Consider the following 20,842-nt stretch of genomic DNA (forward strand, 5'->3'; position numbering starts at 1 on the left):
AAAGATAGAAGACAACACATTATATTCTCATTCTTAAAATCTACAGTCGTACCCGCAAATAACCTTCTTCATTTGGGTGATTATTGTCCTGGTTTTCTCAATCCGGCATTTTATCTTTAATGAGTTATCTTCAGTTCGCCATGTGTATTCCAAATATAAGTATTTTTGATTTTCTGTTGTCATCTATTTAGTGTTTTTGTAGGCCCATTTTTTTCGTCTGTGTTCAGCAAAGCTTCATCAATTTTTTTATACATTTTCAAAATCATAGGCAGGGCCGATCCGTAAAATCTTTTCCCTTTCTTTCGCTCGCGTGTTAAGTGACGAGAGTGATTGAGAGATAAGTGTGTTACGCCACCTCTCGTTTTTTGTTAGTGTAAATTCGTAATAATTCATTAAAGCAGCTTCTGAAAGTAGATGAACTCAATATAGTAATGCAATGTTATTAATTGAAGAGGCCAAAGATTGATTGATATTAGTATTGTATTTACATATCCAAATTGATGTTAGGTGTCAAACTTAAATAAATATTTTTTAGAGATTATTAACATAATTTTAATTTTAACAAGCTGTCATATTATGTTTTGAAAGATACACCTATTTCTCAATTCGATTTATTTTGATTTATAAATACATATTCTCAAACTGTCAATTAAGCGATTCCATATTTTCCTGACCATCATCAACATCCGTTATAATTCTTGTACCAGCAATTGTGTAGCGGAAGTCAGCATTAAGTGTAATAAAAATATTATATAGCAATGACACTCGAATAAAATCATTCAATAAAACAAAACCTTTTATGATATGTGATATACTAAGTATTAAATAGCATGTTATATTATATATTTTAGACGTCGAAGTTATCTGATTTTCATAAAAAAAGTCGATTTATCGATTCCCACGAACTAAATTATATAATTAATCATTTAAACTATATGTCGGTACAGTGTATGTGTAATATTATTATATAGTTATTTATTTAATTAATTCGATTATTATAGCTTTCAGAATCACTTTCTCACTTTAGCAAAGTAATTTTAAAAATATTGTGACTTTTGACGCGATTTGCGTACACACAAATTTAAGATGAAATTAATCACAAGTGAAAGAAGTTGGCCAGTTGCCAAAATGTTCCTCAAATATCTTTCTTCGAGGGTAAAAATCGATTTTGGATTATGATGAGAGATGGCGATAAACGATTTTTACAATTATGTTTAAATATATTTTAATAACAGGTTTCTAAAACTGTGTGTAAGTAACATTTTAAAATATAATGTTGAATTAGATCATTTATTAAATTATATAACGTTCATTGAGAGTTAAGTTAACTTTTCGCAGTTTTTTCAATGGGTAAAATGTTATATTATAATAATATATGTATATATTTAACAATTTAAATAAAGTGTTTTCAAACACACGCACATAAGATAATTATTAAGGTTATTGAATAATCGTTCGACTCTATTATATAATTGTTATAATGACAGACGATGTAATCATAATGTAAAGTGGTTATTTTAATATTTGTGTAGATTTAATCGTCGATTATGTATGTGTATATTTATTAAATAAAAATCAATATTTTACAGTAACATCGTATCGGTTAAAAAGTCATCAGAAAGCTAACATAATCGACAAAAAGTATGTTAGTAATGGTAATATTATTTTACGGTTTCACTGAACCTTCAATATTAAAGGTAATATATTGTGTTACATACATTGAAGATTTTAAAAGATCAAATGGTTCATTGATTCCATTAGTAACGTGTATTTAAGCTATTATCTCAGTCGTAGATTTAAATAAATATATTAATATTGTTATTGTGAGATATGTGAAAGTGTGACACATACTATTATATTATATAATACATTATAAAAAAAATGTATAATATAATAGTCTCTGTTGAATAGCTTATTTTTATAAATGCAAAGAAAATCCGTTTTTCAATATGGCTAAAAATAAATTTGCTAAGTAATATATTATAAATATATATCTAATAATAATATAAATATTGAAACGTAAAGAATTCATAACAACAACTATAACTAACAATAACAAACATGCTTGATAAATATTTTGGTAAAAGAAAAAATATTATGTTTATGTGTCATTTGCGATAATTGAATATTTATTTTGTTACCAAAAAGTGTGCCCCGCTCGATTTATATTATTAATCTGATCGCATTTTTGTTTGCCTTGACGTTTTGGTACATTTGTAGTACAATGTGCAAGGTTCAAACGATGACATTTGTGTCAGATAGCGTCAAATTGTCCGATATTTTTTATACGTTCTTATATACATACATACATATATGTTAGAAATAATTGCATTATATAAACCGGAAAAAGTCCACTTGGTCAAGATTGTTGCGAAATTGTTTTTTAGACATCAATCAAACATTCTTCGATGATGTATAATGTGAACTAGATATAATATAATAGAAATATAACAATAAGTAGAACAAAACATTTATTTCGAAAATTCTTGGAATCAACAAAGGAAGAGCATTTTGCTATTGGGCAATTATATATTTATCATCACATAAATTATAAAGCAACGAATGCATATAATATTTAAAATATAGGTTGATCCAATTCGAGCTTACAATGTTGGCAGCACTGTGAATCAGACAGCTGTCAATAATCACGCATGTTCAAAGTGGCAAACGTTAGTCTGCAACAACACATTTACGAAATGGATCGCTTAACCATCGCTCAACGTGTTAAATTGTATGGAAATTTACGTGAAGTATATGATCAATTTCATCGTCCTACTGAGCGAACAATTCGCAACGTTATAAAAAAATTTAAGAGACTTGAAGCGTTGAAGATAGAATAAGGCCTGTGCATCATCGTGGCGTCTGTTTAGTCAATAATATTGCTGCTGTAAATTGAAATGTGGCCGAAGATACAGAATTGTCGATTCGTCGGCATTCGCAGCTTTTGGACTTTTTGTATGGCTCCCTTTGGCGCCTTTTACATCTGGACTTTTACCTACACCTGTATAAAATTCAGATGCAATTATTTTTAACAATATATGAGCTACAGCAAATGTTCAACTTACAAAAAAAAATTATGATATCCTTAAATTTGTGTGGGGATTTTTTAAGAAAGTTCGGAAACTGAAGTTGGATCACACTTCTATAAGAGAAATTTAAAATTAAAGATTCATATATTCTTAGAAGGATAAAGATATAAAAGTGGAATAAAAAAGAGTAGCCACAGCGTAAGATAATTCACTATAATGCAACTCCTAACAGAATTTTTTTTTCTATTACTGATAAAATACTACTGCAGCGGCTCAATCTGTGTCTAATTACCACTCGTCGCCAAATACGAAAACCGATGCAGTGTAAGAATATAGGATAGTTGTCTAATATTATTAAACAGTTATTTTTGAATGATTTTTACGTAAAAAAAGTACAATAAATTGAAATATTATTCAAAGAAAGTGGCAGTATATGTATATTAATTTTAAATGTGATTTATTTTTTGTAAAAATTGCTTTCCACTTTGTACGAATTCCACGATCCCCTAAGCGACTCCCCTTTTCACTTATTATTTTATGCTTGAGCTTAATTAACTCAGGGTCGGTCCAAGAATATTCAGCACTCCGGGCTCTAAAAAGAGGTAATCTGAGATTTTTTGTTAGTTTATGAATCTTGCTAAGCTAAAAAAATATTATCTCAGACATTTTTAAACGAAAAATAATTTCAGAGGTGATATTTTTCAGCTCTCGCAGCATCCATAAATAATAACATCTGCGTGGTTCAATCGTTTCGTAACTACGATCGTTCCCGAACGCTGTAAGACGGCGTTCGCGAACGCATACAACAGGCGAAACGGGCGTCAACATATTGTTTTAGGGTAAAAATATCTAAGACGTTCATAAACGTTTTTATTTAATCTTATTATTTTAAATAAAGCATTTTAAATTTGAAATGTGAATAAAACGTTAGTTATTTTAGCTCCGTGCTTAGCTTTTATAGGAGCTAGTTAGCGTCGTATGCGCACTAATCCCAACAATGACGTTCGTTATGTCGCTGTCATTTGATATAAATAGAAATATGGCATTATCAACAACCGTTGTATGTTGATCGGAAAATTTCACGATGAACTCCTTCGGCGTACGTATTATACATATTATTTTACATCAAAAATCACTTGCATCGTTATGTAAAATACATTTTTCAATGTAAATCTTAATTATATTTAAAGAAATTATGTAATTTCAACTTTAGGAAGCCATATTAGCCTTCTTCAAAGGGTTTGTTGATAGTTTGCGCGGCACGCTAGTGCTGTTTTATTTAGACAAGCAGATGAACGAGAGAGTCGTAGGACGACCGTCGCCGTCTAAAGACGTCACCGGCCCCGGGAGGCCTAGATCTGAAATACCCAACAAAGGGTCTGTATACTGCCTAATCTCTACACTTACACCTACATCGCTATTTTATAACAAAAATTATTTGCAGAGAGTCTAAAGTACTGAAACGCACGTTACAATGTTGTGCTTTAAATGGTGGCGTATTTTGGTTAAGTATGCTAGTCTTTGAATACGGACTTCTGCCTTTTTCCAAATTTCTCCTCACGGTCATATTTGGAAGCAATCCAGGCATCGGTCAAACGGTATGGGCGTGGATGAAGCCATCTTTATCAATCATTTTTGGGATGATTTGGGTCCTACCGTTGTTTTTATTGAGTAAAGTTGTGAATAGCTTATGGTTTCAAGTAAGTTGTTAATATTAATATTTGACCAGATATATTTATCAAATTACTTGATGTTCATTTATTGTTATTTCACAGGATATAGCAGATTCTGCATATAGGTATAGTCGGGGGCGTCCTCAGCTTATGTCAAGTGTCAGCAAATTAATAGCCGATACTCTGTTTAGTATAGTCGTCCAAGCTCTATTTTTAGTTCAAGTATATACGCTTTTATTTGTAATACTTTTGGTGTAATTTATTAAATATATATTTTGTTACAGAGCATGGTGGTGAATATGGTGCCGATACCTTTTATAGGATATATTCTCTGTCTCGTCCACATATGCCTATTGTATTCGCTATATTCTTTTGAATATAAGTGGTTTAATATGGGATGGGAATTGCATAAGAGGTTAACGTTCATCGAAAACAACTGGTCTTATTTTATTGGATTTGGATTGCCGTTAGCAATTCTCACACAATTACCGAGTTCCTATATAGTCAGGTTTGTTGAATGTTTTTTCTAATAAAATAGTCTTAGTACTCTACTTTACAACCATCTTACAATAAAACACACCATCATACATTTCTACACCGATAATCCGACATAATATTTATAATGGGTCAATTTGCAAACATAGACAGTGTCTGCTTCAACTTTTCTGTCTAAATTTGTCAAATCGATTAAAAACTATAAAAACCGGACTTTTGGAAGAAGATGCCACCCCAAACTTTTACTGAGTTAATGATGTTCTTTTACAATATCAGTTTTGTAATAGGGAGCTCTTTACTTCTACCTACTTCTACCCAAGTTTATATTATAAACTGAGACCAGCTGAAGATATGCTTAAAAATATTCTCACACCAAGTGAGTAGTTTTGAATATATTCCATGATAATATACCAGAAAATTTATCACCAGATTGATGAAAAAGTTCGGTTTCCGCAAAGGTTTCGGAACAAGAGAAGCTCTTTTTAATATGCAAGTCTTAACACAACGTTGTCGCACTATTAACGATAAAAATATAGAGAGTAACTCAATAACCTGCAATACGTTACAGCGCTTATAGTGACTAGTCGAGAAGGATTGCAAACATCCATTGGTAAAGTAACATAAGCCTGTGAAAATACTTATACAAACAAAACGGACGACTTGATTTGCCATATAAAAGAAATTCAAATAGAGAGTGCAATGAAATACATATATTTAACATTCACTTTAGAAGTAAAAACAATATTCATCTGAATGAAAAAGGATCGAAGAATTCTTTCCAAGCATGACTTCAATTGCTATTAAAAATGAGAATGGTAAGGTGTTATGTATTATATGACCTGCAGAAGGGGAAAACTCACTCAGAATGTGATTAAGCATCTAAAAGCCTTCAAAATGTGAATTTACAGATGCATGCTTCGTAACAGTTGGATGGACAAAGCGAAAAATGTGGAAGTGATGTTACGAATGAATAAAGGTTGAGAATTAATACAAGCAACTTTTACACATTATCATTCAAGGAAAAAAATGACCAGGAAAATAGCATCATTGATGAAAAACCTGACAGTGATTTAAAAAAAGCACTACCCTCTAATATAAGATGATAGTAATGTAAACAAAATAAATGTAGCCAGAATAATTGCCTAAAAGAAGTAGTCCCAACCTTTTATCTTTCTCACTTCAAAGGACCAATTGCAAAAACAAGTAGAGTTTCGTAAATATCCCTTCAAGCAGGTATGACGTGCACTGCACGCAGATCAAAAACCACCTACAGGGACATATGCACCACAGGCGCATAAAAAATCCTTCAAGCATGTATAATGTGCACCACACGCCCATCAAAAATCCGACACATATGGAAGGAAGAAAATAGTGCCCTGTTTTATTATCTACTTATAAGAACAATGGTTTCGTTCAAATAACTTGATTACTATAAAAAATGGATTCAAGCTTTAGATGTAAAAAAAATTTTATTCGAAAAAATGTTAAATTTATCGTTTTTTTCAAAATTACGACCCCAACTTGTCGGCACACACAAAGGATTTTAGTTTTTGACACATTCAAGTCCCATAAAGAATGATGTTTATTAGGGTATTTTAAGTATTATTTTTTTTCGGATTTTTATACATATGTATGGCATCTTCAAAATGGCATCTTATTCGAAAAAACCACCATTAGAATCATCAAAAGATCGCGATTCAGATTCCGATATTGTACATCGAGTGAAACTGATGTTGAAGAACAAGTAGACAATTTTTTGAAAAACCTCAAATATTAATATGAATTTTATCTTTATCTATATTAAAAAAAAAACATGACGTCCCTGGGACTGAAAATCTGTTTTAGGCATACGAGCCTGAAGGGATATGCAACATTCAGGAGAACCATGTGGGTTTAACTACCTGACTACGTCAAAGGATGGTGTGTGACCTAACTCTTGATTTTGTTTAGCACACATTCTTTTAGGATGCTGAACTGTTTTTTGAAAAATATTGTATGGGTCTCTAAATTCTTTATCGTGTTAGGAGGCTTTATTAAACGCTATTTTTTCTTTTTCTTCATAAATATCTCCACTATAGCGTAGAGATTCTAATGTTAACACTTAACCGGCGGGTTTTTTTTTCCCGCATGATCTGCGAAAATGGGCTGTTTCACGAGAACTTTGCTCAACACAGATTTATAACAAAAAGATATGATAACTTTTGAATTAAACGGAATTAAAAAACAAAAATTTATCAAATGTTCTGCATTGTATTGGTTCATATGTTAAAATTATTTTATCCGTGGTTTTCAATCTGTGGGTTGCATAAAATAATAATTAATATCATAAAATTTGCTTTATTCTACTTTATTATATCTCTACTTTAAAAAAATAGATAATAATTAATTATATAAATAAAATGAACTATGTGAATTATCATATATAAATTATATTTTGGTCTTCCATGGGTTAAATTTGTTATGCCAAGCTTTGTCATGCTTTAAAAATAATTTACAATCGTGTTTTATTACTTTACCTTGTTATAAAAAGAGTTCTTTGATAGTCCCTCACATGTGAAGTTGTGGCGACAAAAAAAATAATTTTGCCTTGGAATATTTTTTTCTTGTAGTACAAACCTTCATTCATAGATGTCATCACAAAACACTTTAGTTTTTGTGGGTAAAAACAACTGGACCCTTCTTTAAACGTCAGAAATCGTAAAATATAGTAATTACTGATCCCACTGGTTACCATCAGTGGACGAAATCGGTAAATACTACCCGACCTGCCATCTTATATATAATTGTTCTAATCCGCTTCCGCCGTCGCTTCCGGACGCGCATAACTTTAAACGAAACATTCTCCGTTCAATTATCTACACTGTAATTCGTATCGATTTGTATTAACGGTGTGTAACAATACACGTAAACAAAGGAAATATATTTAATTATAATAATAAATAATAATAAAAATTAAAATTGAATTTGTTCCGATTGATTTTCGAGCCGCCGGTAATGCGTTCTGTTGTTTCGACCAATCAAAAATAAGCATTCAAATATTCAAATAGCGTCGACCAATGAAAAATAAGCATTCAAATTCAAATAGATAGTACCGAGACAACACTTTTAAATAATTATTATTTAATAATAAAATTTTGCTACGCGACAATAATTTTCATTAATTCGTCATTTGACTGAATAAAAATTAAATATATACATAATGTGTTGAGGATTAGAAGAATACATAGATTAAACTAGATAAACAATCATAAAATAATCTTCGTAATGAAATTTTCAAATTTTGAATTCCCGGCGACGGGCTCCGAGGCCTAAAAGTGAGTTTTTGCTTTTATAAATAATCGGATTGCAAATTAACTAGGTGTGTTATAACTATGAAAATTAAATATATACATAATGTGTTGAGGATAAGAAGAATACATTGATTAAATTAGATAAACAATCATAAAACAATCTTTGTAATGAAATCTTCAAATTTTGAAATCCCGTCGCCGGGCTCCGAGGCCGAAAAGTGAGTTTTACTTTTATATTACATATAACATTATCATTGCTTTCCGATTTAATACATATATACGTTAGATTTTAAGAATTTTAAATTAACCAGTTATGTTTTAAACATGAACGTGTAATATATCCTTAGTATGTGAGGATTGAAAGTTAATGTCGATCAAATCGGCGCTGTCGGACAGCTTATAAATGTGTACTTTCTTGGATGTTATCTAATAAACGACATTTTACAATGATTATAAATATGTGATTGCATACCTGGAATAATCGATAGCCAAAATATCTAAGAGTGGGTTATTTTTAATTCCGATGTGGCAAAATATGTACAATTTTTGTTCTGTGTCATCATTCCTCTTTCTGAATAGCCAAATTTAAGATATTCAGTTACATCAAACTTATGTAGTATGTTCTTTATGAAAAGATAATACTTGCTGACAGTGACTTCAACATGAGAAGATTAACTCTTTGTTTATATATACCAATTCTACGTTGTAGCCATTTAGGTCATCAAATTGTTCCATCATTGCTTCTGAAAAGTAATTAAAAAACAATAAGACTCCTATCAAGAGTAAACATTGAACACATTATTACTACTAATATAATCCATAAATTAAATTTAAACGACAACCAAAGAACACAATTGATGGATGTACTGTAGAGGATTAAACACGTAGATTGGCATCTTTTCATCTTCTACAAAATTGTCACAATATGTCATATATTTTTTATTATTACTAGCATTGTAATATGTTTAATTAACTTCGGTATGTATACCTTTAATTGCCAAATCACCGCTGTTTGTCTTTTAATATTAGATCCTGGAAAGTCAATAGTAATTTTGTTAGAATAACCGTGTTATATTATTCATTTATAACTAAACACTTACTGGCACACCCGCAATTTATAGTTTTGTCTATAATTTCAAATGCTGCATCACTTGAATCATCTTCAATTGTCACTTTGTAACAAAAATCCCGCGATTATAACATATTTCTTGCCAGATCTGACAGAAGAACTGTCAAAGCAAATTTGGGAAGTCCCGCGCTTGAGAACGAACTAAATTGATTTTAACGAGCGAAATTGATTTTAACGAGCGAAATTTATTTTAACGATTTAAATTGTATAAAATTTATTAAAATATGTATAAAAATCATCAAATACAAAAAAAAATGTTTTTTAAAATATTTTTTTAGTTTATAGATTTAAAATATAATATAAATAATGTGGATATGTATTAGCTTCTCTATACAGAAAAAATATGTACCTAAATTTTGGCGAACGTTGGCAATTTAAAGTTTTAGTTTTTAGAGAATTTTTAAAACTTTGCTTTAAAAAGTATTTTAAACAAAAAGGGGCAAAGTTTCAAAATAAGTACTATTCATTACCAACCAACTACTAAGCGCACAGTATTGCAAAAATCCATCTTACTGACGCCTTTGAAACTAAACTACACAAAAATGTATAACACTAATTTAAATATTTTTTAAATTAAAAGTTTCAGAATAAAATTTCAATATTTATTCAAAATATTTTTTTCAACATTAAAAATATTTTTTATTTTATTATGGATTTTAAATATTAATCATTTATTATAGATTTTAAATATCATTAGTTCATTATTAATTTTAAATATAGTGAAAACTTTTTACACCCATTAATTATTAAAATATATAATGCTGCGCAGAAAAACATTTACTTTAAAAAAGATGTAAATCAAAATATTTTTTAATCAAAAAAGACAAAGGTTTCAAAATTAATAATATTTTTAAAACGCACTTTTGGTCTAAAGTAACAGATTAGGTGCTTGATATCTTTAGTTTATTGTTTCTTTCTCATTAGTAAATGTAATTAAAAACTGACTTTTATATTTACACATAAAACATAGAAATATTTTTTTTAAATTATAAAGTAACTTATGATGTCACCAAAAAACTTTTTTATTACGAAAATTTAAATTTATGATATAATTGTGTTATGCAGCGTTAAAACTGGCACTCAAACACATAAAATACCCTAAAACACAATCAATGACTTATAATCACTCACATTGCACTAACTATATATGATCGATTGTGTTGTAGCGTTAGTAAGGTGTAACAAAATATTTTTTCATATCAGTAATATTTTTGAGCGGATGTGTAACCGATGCTATTTATTATTATTATTATTTATTAAACTGTAAACCTACTTTTAAATGATACAAAATGTTACGTTTTAATATTATTTTTTATGTTGAAAACATTTTGATATTTTTTGTTTTAATAATATTTAGTAAAGTTACAAACCTATTTTAAAAAATATTACAACGAAATCTCTTTGTAACGAATACCGAAATAACAAAATTCCCAGTATAACGAATCTTTAATTTGTCCCCGAAAAACTTGCATACAAAATGTTTTCATTATAACGAAGACTGATCTCAGTATAACGAAATATTTTGATCCGAATTTAAGAATGACGTTGCAACTTTACACAATATTTCTCCAAATTCAGTTCGTTCTTGACGTGGTGTGTGACAGATGTGTTCAAAAGCGACATTACAGGTGTTTCGCTGACCCTCAAACTTTTTTTATAAAACATTTTTTTCACAAATTTTATTGTTTCATACGGTATCCTTAAAAATGGGCAAAAAACTATTTGTCAACCTTATAAGAGGTTATTTCGATGTTGTAGTAATGTGATAATTAAAAATAAAATAGATCATCTTCCTTACGTTCAATATAACGAATTTTCAGTATACCAAAATTTATTCATTGGTTCCGTGAGCTTCGCTGTATTGAAATTTCATAGTACAATTTTTAATTTATTATTATCTAGCCAAGTTTTAAACCTATTCATAAATGATATACAATATTTAGATTTATCATTAAATATCTAAGTTTCAATATAACGATAAAATCTAACGTTGTAAATCTAATAAATAATATAAAATGTTTTCTTCTGGAAATATTTAGTCAAGTTGTAAACCTATTTTCAAATGAATTGAAAATGTTAAGTACTTTTTTATAGATTGAACTATTTTGTCTATCATTGAAAATCCTAAATAGTAATGTCCAATTTGAACCATTAAATTTTAAAAAATGTTTAAAAAAATCAGAACGAAGCAAAAATTATATTTAAAACCCAAAAAGTTGAGGGTCCGGTATTCGCACACTCGCTAGCTATCGGTACCTCACGATAGTGAGGTACCGACAGCTAGTTAAGTGTTAATTGCATTGCATTGAAAAGTGTATCCTCATGGTGGCTCGGTTCAAAAGCCTATTATATAATTTAGGTGCTCTATTTTTTTAATACTATGTAAGAGTACTTATATTGTTAATATTATAATGAACTGATTTATAATAGTTGCTATAGTCTTTAAATAAATTAGTATTAAAATAAATTTCTGAAAGCATTGAACTTTATTTTTTGCTTGCAGTGGATGTGTGTTCTCAATTTTATTTCCGCTGTTTATTCTGAGCGGAAATGAGGCTAATCCTGTGATCGGGGCATGGTAAGTAAATTTATCTTATTGATCCTCAAAATATATCATTGTTCAATTATATTTTTTAATTTTTCAGTGAATTTCCTCTCAAGCTATTTTCACCAGTGATTGCCATATCAAACGGAATATTCAATCGGACCATCGGATCAACCAATCAAACTCCAAAAATCAGGAGATGACTTGGCGGCGGCTCTCGCAATATTTTGTTACTTAATTTTAAATATACCATTCCTATATATATACGAGTCCTTTTTTAAGCATAATAATTCGCCATGACTAATGTGTAATTTGTTATTTTTATATACACTTATTATTTTAATTATAAAAACCCTCATAAAATAACATGTAGTTTTTTATAACATTTGTTATATACAACAACTACTTTCATGTTTGTATAAAACTATTTATATAAGCCCACTTTTTTTAAATACAAATTATTACACCGGCGTCGGATTACTTAAAATGTATGTATAATATAAATATTTATAATACATAAAATAGTGTTGTTTTGCTTTTGTGTGAATTTGTAATTTGTCATTTTTATTTTTATAAAATGTACTAAAGCACAATAATAATGTATTTTAATTCATAATTTAATTTAATTACATTCTTATATGGCAGCTATTTCTGCCTTATCTGAATACATACATGAAAAAATGTTTTGCTGAAAATTATTACTAAGTTTTTATTTTATCTCCATTTTTAATTATATGTAATAATGTTTAAGTTTTAATCAACAGTACCTATTGATTCTAACATTTGTATATTTCATTTCGTCAACAGCGATCAGCATAATTTGAGAACTTTAAATTGGAACTGTTCCCAAATGTAATTACTTCTGCAAATTTAATAGTTGGAGCTGTTTGCCAAAATTAATGCATCTATGTTACTAAGGTTGAGCATCTAAACGTGTATTTTTATTAAAACATAGAACAATATTATAATTATTTTACGAATGTACCTATATATAAATACACATAATCGAATAGACTGAACATGCCTGATTTATATGTCGCCTTTGTAAATAGTATATGTTGTCTATTTTTTTTTAATAAATTATCTATAAAAGAATATTTTTTAATTTATGAATGCCAAACAGATAATGAATTAGAGAACTTGTTACAGCATTACTAGTATGAATTTTTTTTTAAATATATTTAATTTTCTATTTTTGTAACATCTGATTTTGAAAAACAGCATAGCAGTTATGTAATGAAGATTGAGTTGATTCCTGGCCGCTTAGACGTAACGGCTGAGTTACACGAATATCTGCCAACTTCAGTGGAAACGCTTTTTGGCTGCTCTTCTCCTGACGTAAAGGTCCAGGCTCGTACTGGATTGTCATGTTGAAATCTTAAGCCTGTAATGCTGATAGAAATGACTACTTCGAAGCAACGTTACAGTTTATTTAACATTAGAGATTAAGAGGGTATCAAAAATTCACTTTCTTCTTCTCGACAATATTATTGTTGCAAAAAAATGCTTTCTTATAAAACCTGAATAGATTTGTTTAAATTTCACAAGGGATGAAATTGTTATTTTTCGTTTTAATTATTTTTTTAAATAATTCTTCTTGAGCATATTTAACGTGCAGCGATGTAAGTATTAAATACAATTAGGTTAATGTTATTTTATTTTATTAGTATAAAAGAATTTTTGATTTGACATGAAGTTAGAAAATATTAAACTACGACAGTTCAATTTGAACATATTTATTTTATTTAAAGATGATCGTTAAAGTCCAATATGTCGTCTGGAGGCTCTTCTTTTATTTCCGTCATCGAGTTGTACGGTGAAATTATACACTTTTGTAGTTTATCAAAGTTTATAGTCGGATCGCTTTCATCGTCATCGTAATCCTCCGATTTGAAGATCTATAAACACAAAAATAGAATTAAATAATGGATATATTTAATTACCATGTAACAATCGTACCTCATATCGTCCCCATTTATAATTGAGGCATTTCCTCGCGCCTGGAGCGTTTTGTATCATTTGAAGTATCGTTGGATGAGTAAGCCCAAAGAATTTACCGCCTTTTGGAAATATGCTGAAGTTTATTAAATCAGTTGCATCGTTGATGTATTGTAAAAGAATTGCGTGGCAATAATTAGGCGAAGAACCAATAATCGGCGAATCAAAATCTGTATCGGCGATAATTTCAAACCTACAAAAAAAATAGTAAATTAGCCACTAGTTTAATTGATTAAAAAAATATATTTGACTTTACCTAGGCTCATTTCCTCCGTCGCTTATCTTACAAGTGTATATGCATTTTTTTAACGGATCTCTTAAACTTCCATATACCCTTGTGGATACAAAACCAATTGGATAAATCATGTCTTCTGTATGATATAACGGCTTATCTGATATTATTTCACCCAACGAATGCACTGTTAAATTACCCAAGCGAATAGGAAAAACACCCCTACTAATAGAATCTAAAATTATACATGAAAATGTACAAAAATAAATAGAAATAAATTATGACAACTTTATACCTTGAACGTCTGAAGTGGATCTTCTTTTATTTTTCTTGACTGGGGTGTGATGATCGGAAAAACTAGTACTCGGTGAAGCGGAATTTCCATACGAAGATGGGTGATATGGTTCAGTGTCTCCTTCATAGTCGAGCAATTTACGCAGTAAATATTTCCGTTCCTCTTTAACTAATAATATATTTTCTTGGACTTGTGCAACTTCATCGCACAAAGCTGCATTTTCCTATTTATAACATATGTTAATGAATCATTTAATTAATAATGCACTACTTAAACTATATAATTAAAATCTAAGAAAAATGTTCTATGAGCACCAATAGAAATAACTCACAAATACCAAAAACTTTATTTTATTTTTTAGGCGTCCATATTTTTTTTTATATTTTATTTGGTCATATAAACCATTTTGCGATAGATTAGTTAAATAAGAATTGCGATAAAATGCCATTTCTGGCAACTGTTGTCATGAATGCCACCGTGACAGTTGAGAGCTCTGCTTTATCGACATAGCTTTTTGGCCTAAGCGCTACGAAAAGTTATTAGGTATGTACCTATGAGCTGACTAAAAGCTAAAATTAAAAACGGATTTATTATAAATATAATTACGTCGTTCAAATTAAAAAGTTATTATTGAACCATAATTGAATTTACAATCATAAATACTCTAATTAGCTGAGGTATACATTTATATAACAAAGGTTAACTTTTTTCTTTTATTTCGATCGCCAAGTCTAATGTACGGGTATATATTTCTATTTATTATTAAAATATTGAAAAGTGTTTTATTTTGATTATTTGTTCAAATAGCTATTTTGTTCTTTATATTTTAAAAACTACTAATTCCAATATGAAAAATATTATTTTTCATATTGGAATTAGTAGTATATTATGCTCTCATATTATACGGGCTAAAAATAAATGCTAAAGAAATTAAATTTATGAGCGTATGAAAACACACGACAGATGACTTGATTTGGCATATAGACGAAGTTGTAATAAAAAGTGCAACAACATACATCTAAAGTCTGGACCAGAGCTGTACAACACGCGGCCCACGGACCTCTGGTAGATTTTGTATTTTATAAGCGAAAAATTCTAATCATAATTTGAACTTTGCAATAAAGAAAAAAAATATTCAAAGAAGAATAAAAAAATGTATTAGTTCTTTTGGCGACGAATGGAAATTAGACACAGATTGAGCCGCTGTAGTAGTATTTAATGAGAATTAATGAAGTTTACATGGTTATTTACAATTGAACGGGGCACGAGCCCGCGAACGCCGAAGCTTGCCAATCAAGAGAAAAAAATCGTTACGCCAGTGTTACCAGAGTGCCGCCAAGTTTTGGCCATAATGAAATTTAAAGAAATATATATATAAATATGTGTTGGTCTCCTACATTATCATATTATTTGTATTCAGAATATGCATATAAAAATTAATCTAAATTGTTTTATTGGAGGGTCCGGGTTACGGGGCTTACGTTACGTTGTTCAGCACTACTTGTTTTATATCGCTAAACCACCCATAGAAAAGTATCCTTTATGCGCGTTTGCATAGAGCCGGCTTTAAAGTGCACGCTCGCACGAATGAGCCGCTCATGCGTGTGAGCACGCTCACCGCGTGCCGTTGTTTGTGGCTCATAAGGGCGAACATGTGGTGAGCCAATAGATATTCGGCGCTCGGTGTGGACGAACGTTTTATCTTTTACAAACTAAGCCCCTTATTTCTTCGTTTTTAACTTCAAAGTTTCGATATGTGGGATCCACCAACGTCTATTTTTTTTATTTTATCAAAACATTAATTAAAACTAAAGATGTCGCAGCTGTACGTACAGACAAGATGCTAGAACTGATCACACAAAGCAACTGATTCAGTTGGCTCACAGCGGTGAGCATATGAGCGGCTCGTTCGACCAAATCTTGAAAATAATTTGGTCAAATGGTCTTGAGCATGCTCATACGTGTGAGCCGCTCATGAGCTGCTCATGCGTGTGAGCCGTAAAAAAATACACAGTAAAAAAATGATATTTATATTGGAGATGGAAGAAGTACAATTATTGCAGAATATAAGAAGAAACTAATGCAGTAAAATACATTTTTTAATAAAGTTACCGCTACAGACAGATCTGGCCTTGCTGCTTCGTACAGTGTAGCTTTGGAGTCAGCGAAAGCAAAAAACCTTTTAGTGGTGTAATACTTAAGAAATGTGCGATAGAAATGGCGAAACAATTTGGCAAACTCAAATTAGCTGATAAGTTTGAAACAGGGGAATTAACTCATCAGATGGTTACAAGGCGAATGGACCACTTGTGTGAATACGTTTTTAAAACTTTGTATGACAAAATAGCAAAATGCGAAAACTTTTCGTTGTGCCTGGATAAAATTACTGATCAAACTAATATCAGTAAACCTTTATTTTTTCCCCAGCTATTAAACAGGATTTTACTATAAATGAGAAAAAAATACGATAAAACACATTAGGCCAACTTTGGGGTAACTTTGAGATCCTCCCAATGTTACCTCACTCAGTACTGAAAATTTACAATTTTGAGGCTATAAAATAAAATACAAGTATTAAAAATATTACAATTACATGAAATATATGTCAAAGTATGTAATCCTCAAAATATAATACATACATGCAATTTTTAAAAGGCGTATGAAATTTAACATAAAAACTAAAAACTTGATAACACGAGTTTGTAAAATTCGGTTAATTGTGGCAAATAATATTCCAAGATAGATTTACATGCTCCGGAATATTGCCTTGAAACATTGTTATAATTTAAGAACAATATTTATATTTTACTAGCATAACTGTATTATCGTAAATCGACGGATGATTAACCTATTCATCTATTACTTACTTAATCATAAATGTGTTATTGAGAAGATAAGCAATAACGAAATTATTTTATAAAAAGGATATAATAATACATTTATTTGTTCATATATTTCCCGTTACTAACTAACGTTGCCAACGAATTATTTGTTGATATTTTTCATCATGGGTTATAATCTCACCGTAAGCCTACTATTCTTTTAAATTTTATTGTTAGTTAATGATTATTTATAATCTTAATTCCTATCGATCACATCAGATTGTATCAATATTATGGTTCAGTAGTAATTGCTCATATGGCAACTGGTTAAACGAATATCGGTCACAGGAAGATTGCTCGCGTGGTCTATTTATTGCTCACACGAACATTGGTCACAAGGCACTGGATCGAAAGGTAAGTTTTTGAAAGAAAGTTATTTAATTTTAATTTATGTTCTTTACATACAAATTATTGAGACATTTATGAGGGGCTGACGAATTTTACAAATTTTAAATACCTAAAAAATATGTATTTAATATTTTGTATCAATTTGTTTATTTTTACCAATAGTCCAGTAAAATAAGGATTTAACCTTGGAATGAAAGATAGAAAGCTGAAATTTTGCACAGACCTTTGTTTTGACGTTTTTAAGACGGGCTGAAAAGTCTCATAAGAGCAAGTGCCCGCTAGTCAAGATATCAAAGGTTACAATTTTTTTTTTTGCAAATATCTCGTTTCCTATACGTTGGATGTCATTAGATGTTTCACAAAACTTGTAGAAAATAATATTTTCTACAAGTTTTGTGTTATAAATGTTCTTTACAACGAGGATGTTTGTCGAATCTTTTAGACAAGGGGTCGGCAACCTGCGGCTCGCGAGCCGCATGCGGCTCTTTTGACGTCAAGATGCGGCTCTCCAGTTCCATGCGCAAATATAAATAATTATTTTATTTTCAAAACTCTGTTTCAAAACTACTTCTGTTTTTATGAATTTCATTAGACTTTGCTCGATTACCATATCGGTCCACTTCCGGAATCAAATTTATCAGAAATAATACGAAGAAATGAATTTTACCAAACTTGTATAAAATTTTATGCTCTACAAGTCTTGTGAAACATCTAATGATATGCGACATATAGGAAGCGAGATATTTGAAAAAAAAACGATTTTCGAGACCTTTGATATCTTGACTAGCGGACACTCGATTTTATGAGACTTTTCAGCTCGTCTTAAAAACGTCAAAACAAAGGTCTGTGCAAAATTTCAGCATCTTATCTTTCGTTCCGAGATTTAGCCTTTATTTCGCCTCATGCATTCAGTGTTATACAATCGAAACCGAAAATTAATGTATGGTCGGTGTTTATTCATGTGTAAGGCGACCAGACGTCCTTCTTTGAGAAGGATTGTCCTCAAAAATGCTGTCCTCCTTAGAACGTAAATTTTCGAAATGACATTTCTTTGAGCTCCCCGTTGCAATTTTTCCTCAAAAAAATTCGTGATGTCCTTTGAATAAAATTTTTCGAAATGACCATTTTTATTTTCATAGCTCCAGCAGCAAATTTTCCTCCTTTAACAAAAAAATATGGCCTTTTTATTTTTAGTGTCCTTTGATATTTTCAAAATCTGGTCACTTTTATATAAATACTTGTTATGCTCAGATACAGCGAGATTCAGACCCGCCATAATTTTTTTCAGTTTTAAAATATTGTTGAAATTGTTTCGTATTTCGTCAAGTTTCGATTTCGACGGAAAAAAATCAATTTCTGTGAAATTGATCGCGTTGGAAAATTCTCGAAACTCTTTCATATGAGATCGGTCGGAAAAACTCCACTCTCATTTGTAGATATGCGGAAAACGCTCTTTTTGGGAGATTGCATCGCCTACGGTAGACAGCGCTATCTGGGCGTTGCGCGAGTGCGAGGAGAAGAGGTCGGGGGCTCATATGATGCCAGATTTAAAAATACCCCCGCTCGGCGTGGGGCGCCCCGCCTGTGTCGGCGCCGAGCAGAGGGACGCTGCGGTCCACAGTGCGCCGGGGGCCGGCGACGCGACACGAGGACCTCCAACGGTAAGGACGCCCTCTGTTCGCTACCCACGTGGAGCTTTTCCGAACATAACCTCAAACCGGCGCCGGCGACTGACAGCTGGATAAGAGGAGGGCGCCCATCCCCTCCAGTCTTAAGTGACGCATTAAATGCGAGCATATCCGATTAAATATAAATAAATAAATATTCAAAATTCATATAAAATAAATCAATAAAATCATATTTAATGTTTTATCGATACAACACGCGTTGTTTTTTATTTTAATTGTATAAACGAGTGAAAAATATCAAGTTCGACTGAAAGTTACGCATTATAATTTTATTTATTTTATATATTAAAAAAAATCGTGTGTCAAGTATTACATAAGCAAGTGGTGATTTATTTTCAGTGGTGCAGTGGAGCTATTTTTTATGAAATGAAAATCTTTAACATACATGGGTTGAATTTATGTGTTGCGCTTGTATAAAAAAGGACTTTTTACACAGTACGACCTACATTTATCTTTCGTAAATCAGTTACTCTTTACTTATATTTCATTGCATATGTTTTTTAAATGTATACTAGAAAAAAATCTTTTTTTGCTTTACGTATACTAGAAAATATGGATTTAATTATGCAAAAAAGAATGTTTTTATTTTAATAAATAATATTATAAATGCATTAGGTTCTTATTTGGCATTTTTCATTGAATATAAAAAATACGCGAAATCACTTAGTTGCAGCTGCAATAAATCTAATTACGGTGCGCAGCTTTTGATTCACGCTTTATAATTGTAACCCCCGAGCGCGTGGGCAGAGCGGTGCCATTTGCGGATTTTTTCGCCGCGAACCCGATTTTATACATTTCCTCATCGGCTGCTCTTACGTGATGATGGTCTATATTTGTCGTGTTATGTCCATGTGCAAGCGTCAGATCAAAAAAATTCAATTTTCGCAGCCGACCGCTGCTGTGACGTTTGCTCTCCGATCTATTTTGCGCCGTCGCGTCGATTCGATCGAATCGCACGCGACATTACTTACTATTTTCGAACGCGACGCAAACTTTATTTTCCCGCGTATGCTCACAAACAGCCGGCACAAGTAAGATCAATCTTTTATAAAAATCATTTTTTATTCTGGTAGAAAAAATGTATTTGATGTGCGCATGCGCATTTTTGTTTTTTATGCATATTGTATAAAGAAATATAAATTTAAAATGATTTTTTCTCACTTTATCCAATAATTTAAGTAAAACGGTTAAACAAATGTTATTATTCTATTAGATTCTAAAATATTCTTTTGAAATTG

At 30.7% G+C, this 20,842-nt stretch overlaps 3 protein-coding genes and 1 long non-coding RNA gene across 4 annotated transcripts in view; 2 read left to right on the forward strand and 2 right to left on the reverse strand.

Annotated features, from left to right (window-relative positions):
* Nucleotides 1-4,053: 4,053 nt before the first annotated feature.
* tank (EI24 domain-containing protein tank) lies at nt 4,054-13,253 on the forward strand. The gene is made up of 7 exons (XM_088182761.1): nt 4,054-4,128; nt 4,243-4,406; nt 4,474-4,729; nt 4,805-4,924; nt 4,987-5,210; nt 12,120-12,194; nt 12,262-13,253. The coding sequence occupies exons 1-7, from the start codon at nt 4,114-4,116 to the stop codon at nt 12,362-12,364; spliced, it is 957 nt and encodes a 318-aa protein (XP_088038887.1). The 5' UTR covers nt 4,054-4,113; the 3' UTR covers nt 12,365-13,253.
* Nucleotides 9,263-9,725, reverse strand: LOC148236833 (uncharacterized). The gene is made up of 3 exons (XR_015809060.1): nt 9,588-9,725; nt 9,476-9,519; nt 9,263-9,394 (listed from the first exon to the last, which is right to left on the reverse strand). It is a non-coding gene; the product is annotated as an uncharacterized LOC148236833 (long non-coding RNA).
* A 552-nt stretch (nt 13,254-13,805) lies between the features above and the next one.
* LOC148236834 (transforming growth factor beta regulator 1) lies at nt 13,806-15,235 on the reverse strand. The gene is made up of 5 exons (XM_088182762.1): nt 15,018-15,235; nt 14,687-14,909; nt 14,416-14,626; nt 14,121-14,352; nt 13,806-14,059 (listed from the first exon to the last, which is right to left on the reverse strand). The coding sequence occupies exons 1-5, from the start codon at nt 15,132-15,134 to the stop codon at nt 13,907-13,909; spliced, it is 936 nt and encodes a 311-aa protein (XP_088038888.1). The 5' UTR covers nt 15,135-15,235; the 3' UTR covers nt 13,806-13,906.
* Nucleotides 15,236-19,535: 4,300 nt separating this feature from the next.
* Nucleotides 19,536-20,842, forward strand: part of Msp300 (Muscle-specific protein 300 kDa) — a 151,882-nt gene continuing 150,575 nt past the window's right edge. The window contains exon 1 of the mRNA XM_088182741.1: nt 19,536-19,577. The gene's annotated coding sequence lies outside the window, so the exon portion shown is untranslated. The remainder of the gene's footprint in view (nt 19,578-20,842) is intronic.

The sequence above is a fragment of the Plectrocnemia conspersa genome, unplaced genomic scaffold (assembly GCF_051122295.1).
Source record: "Plectrocnemia conspersa isolate PC_06_02 unplaced genomic scaffold, ASM5112229v1 ptg000003l, whole genome shotgun sequence".
NCBI lineage: Eukaryota > Metazoa > Arthropoda > Insecta > Trichoptera > Polycentropodidae > Plectrocnemia > Plectrocnemia conspersa.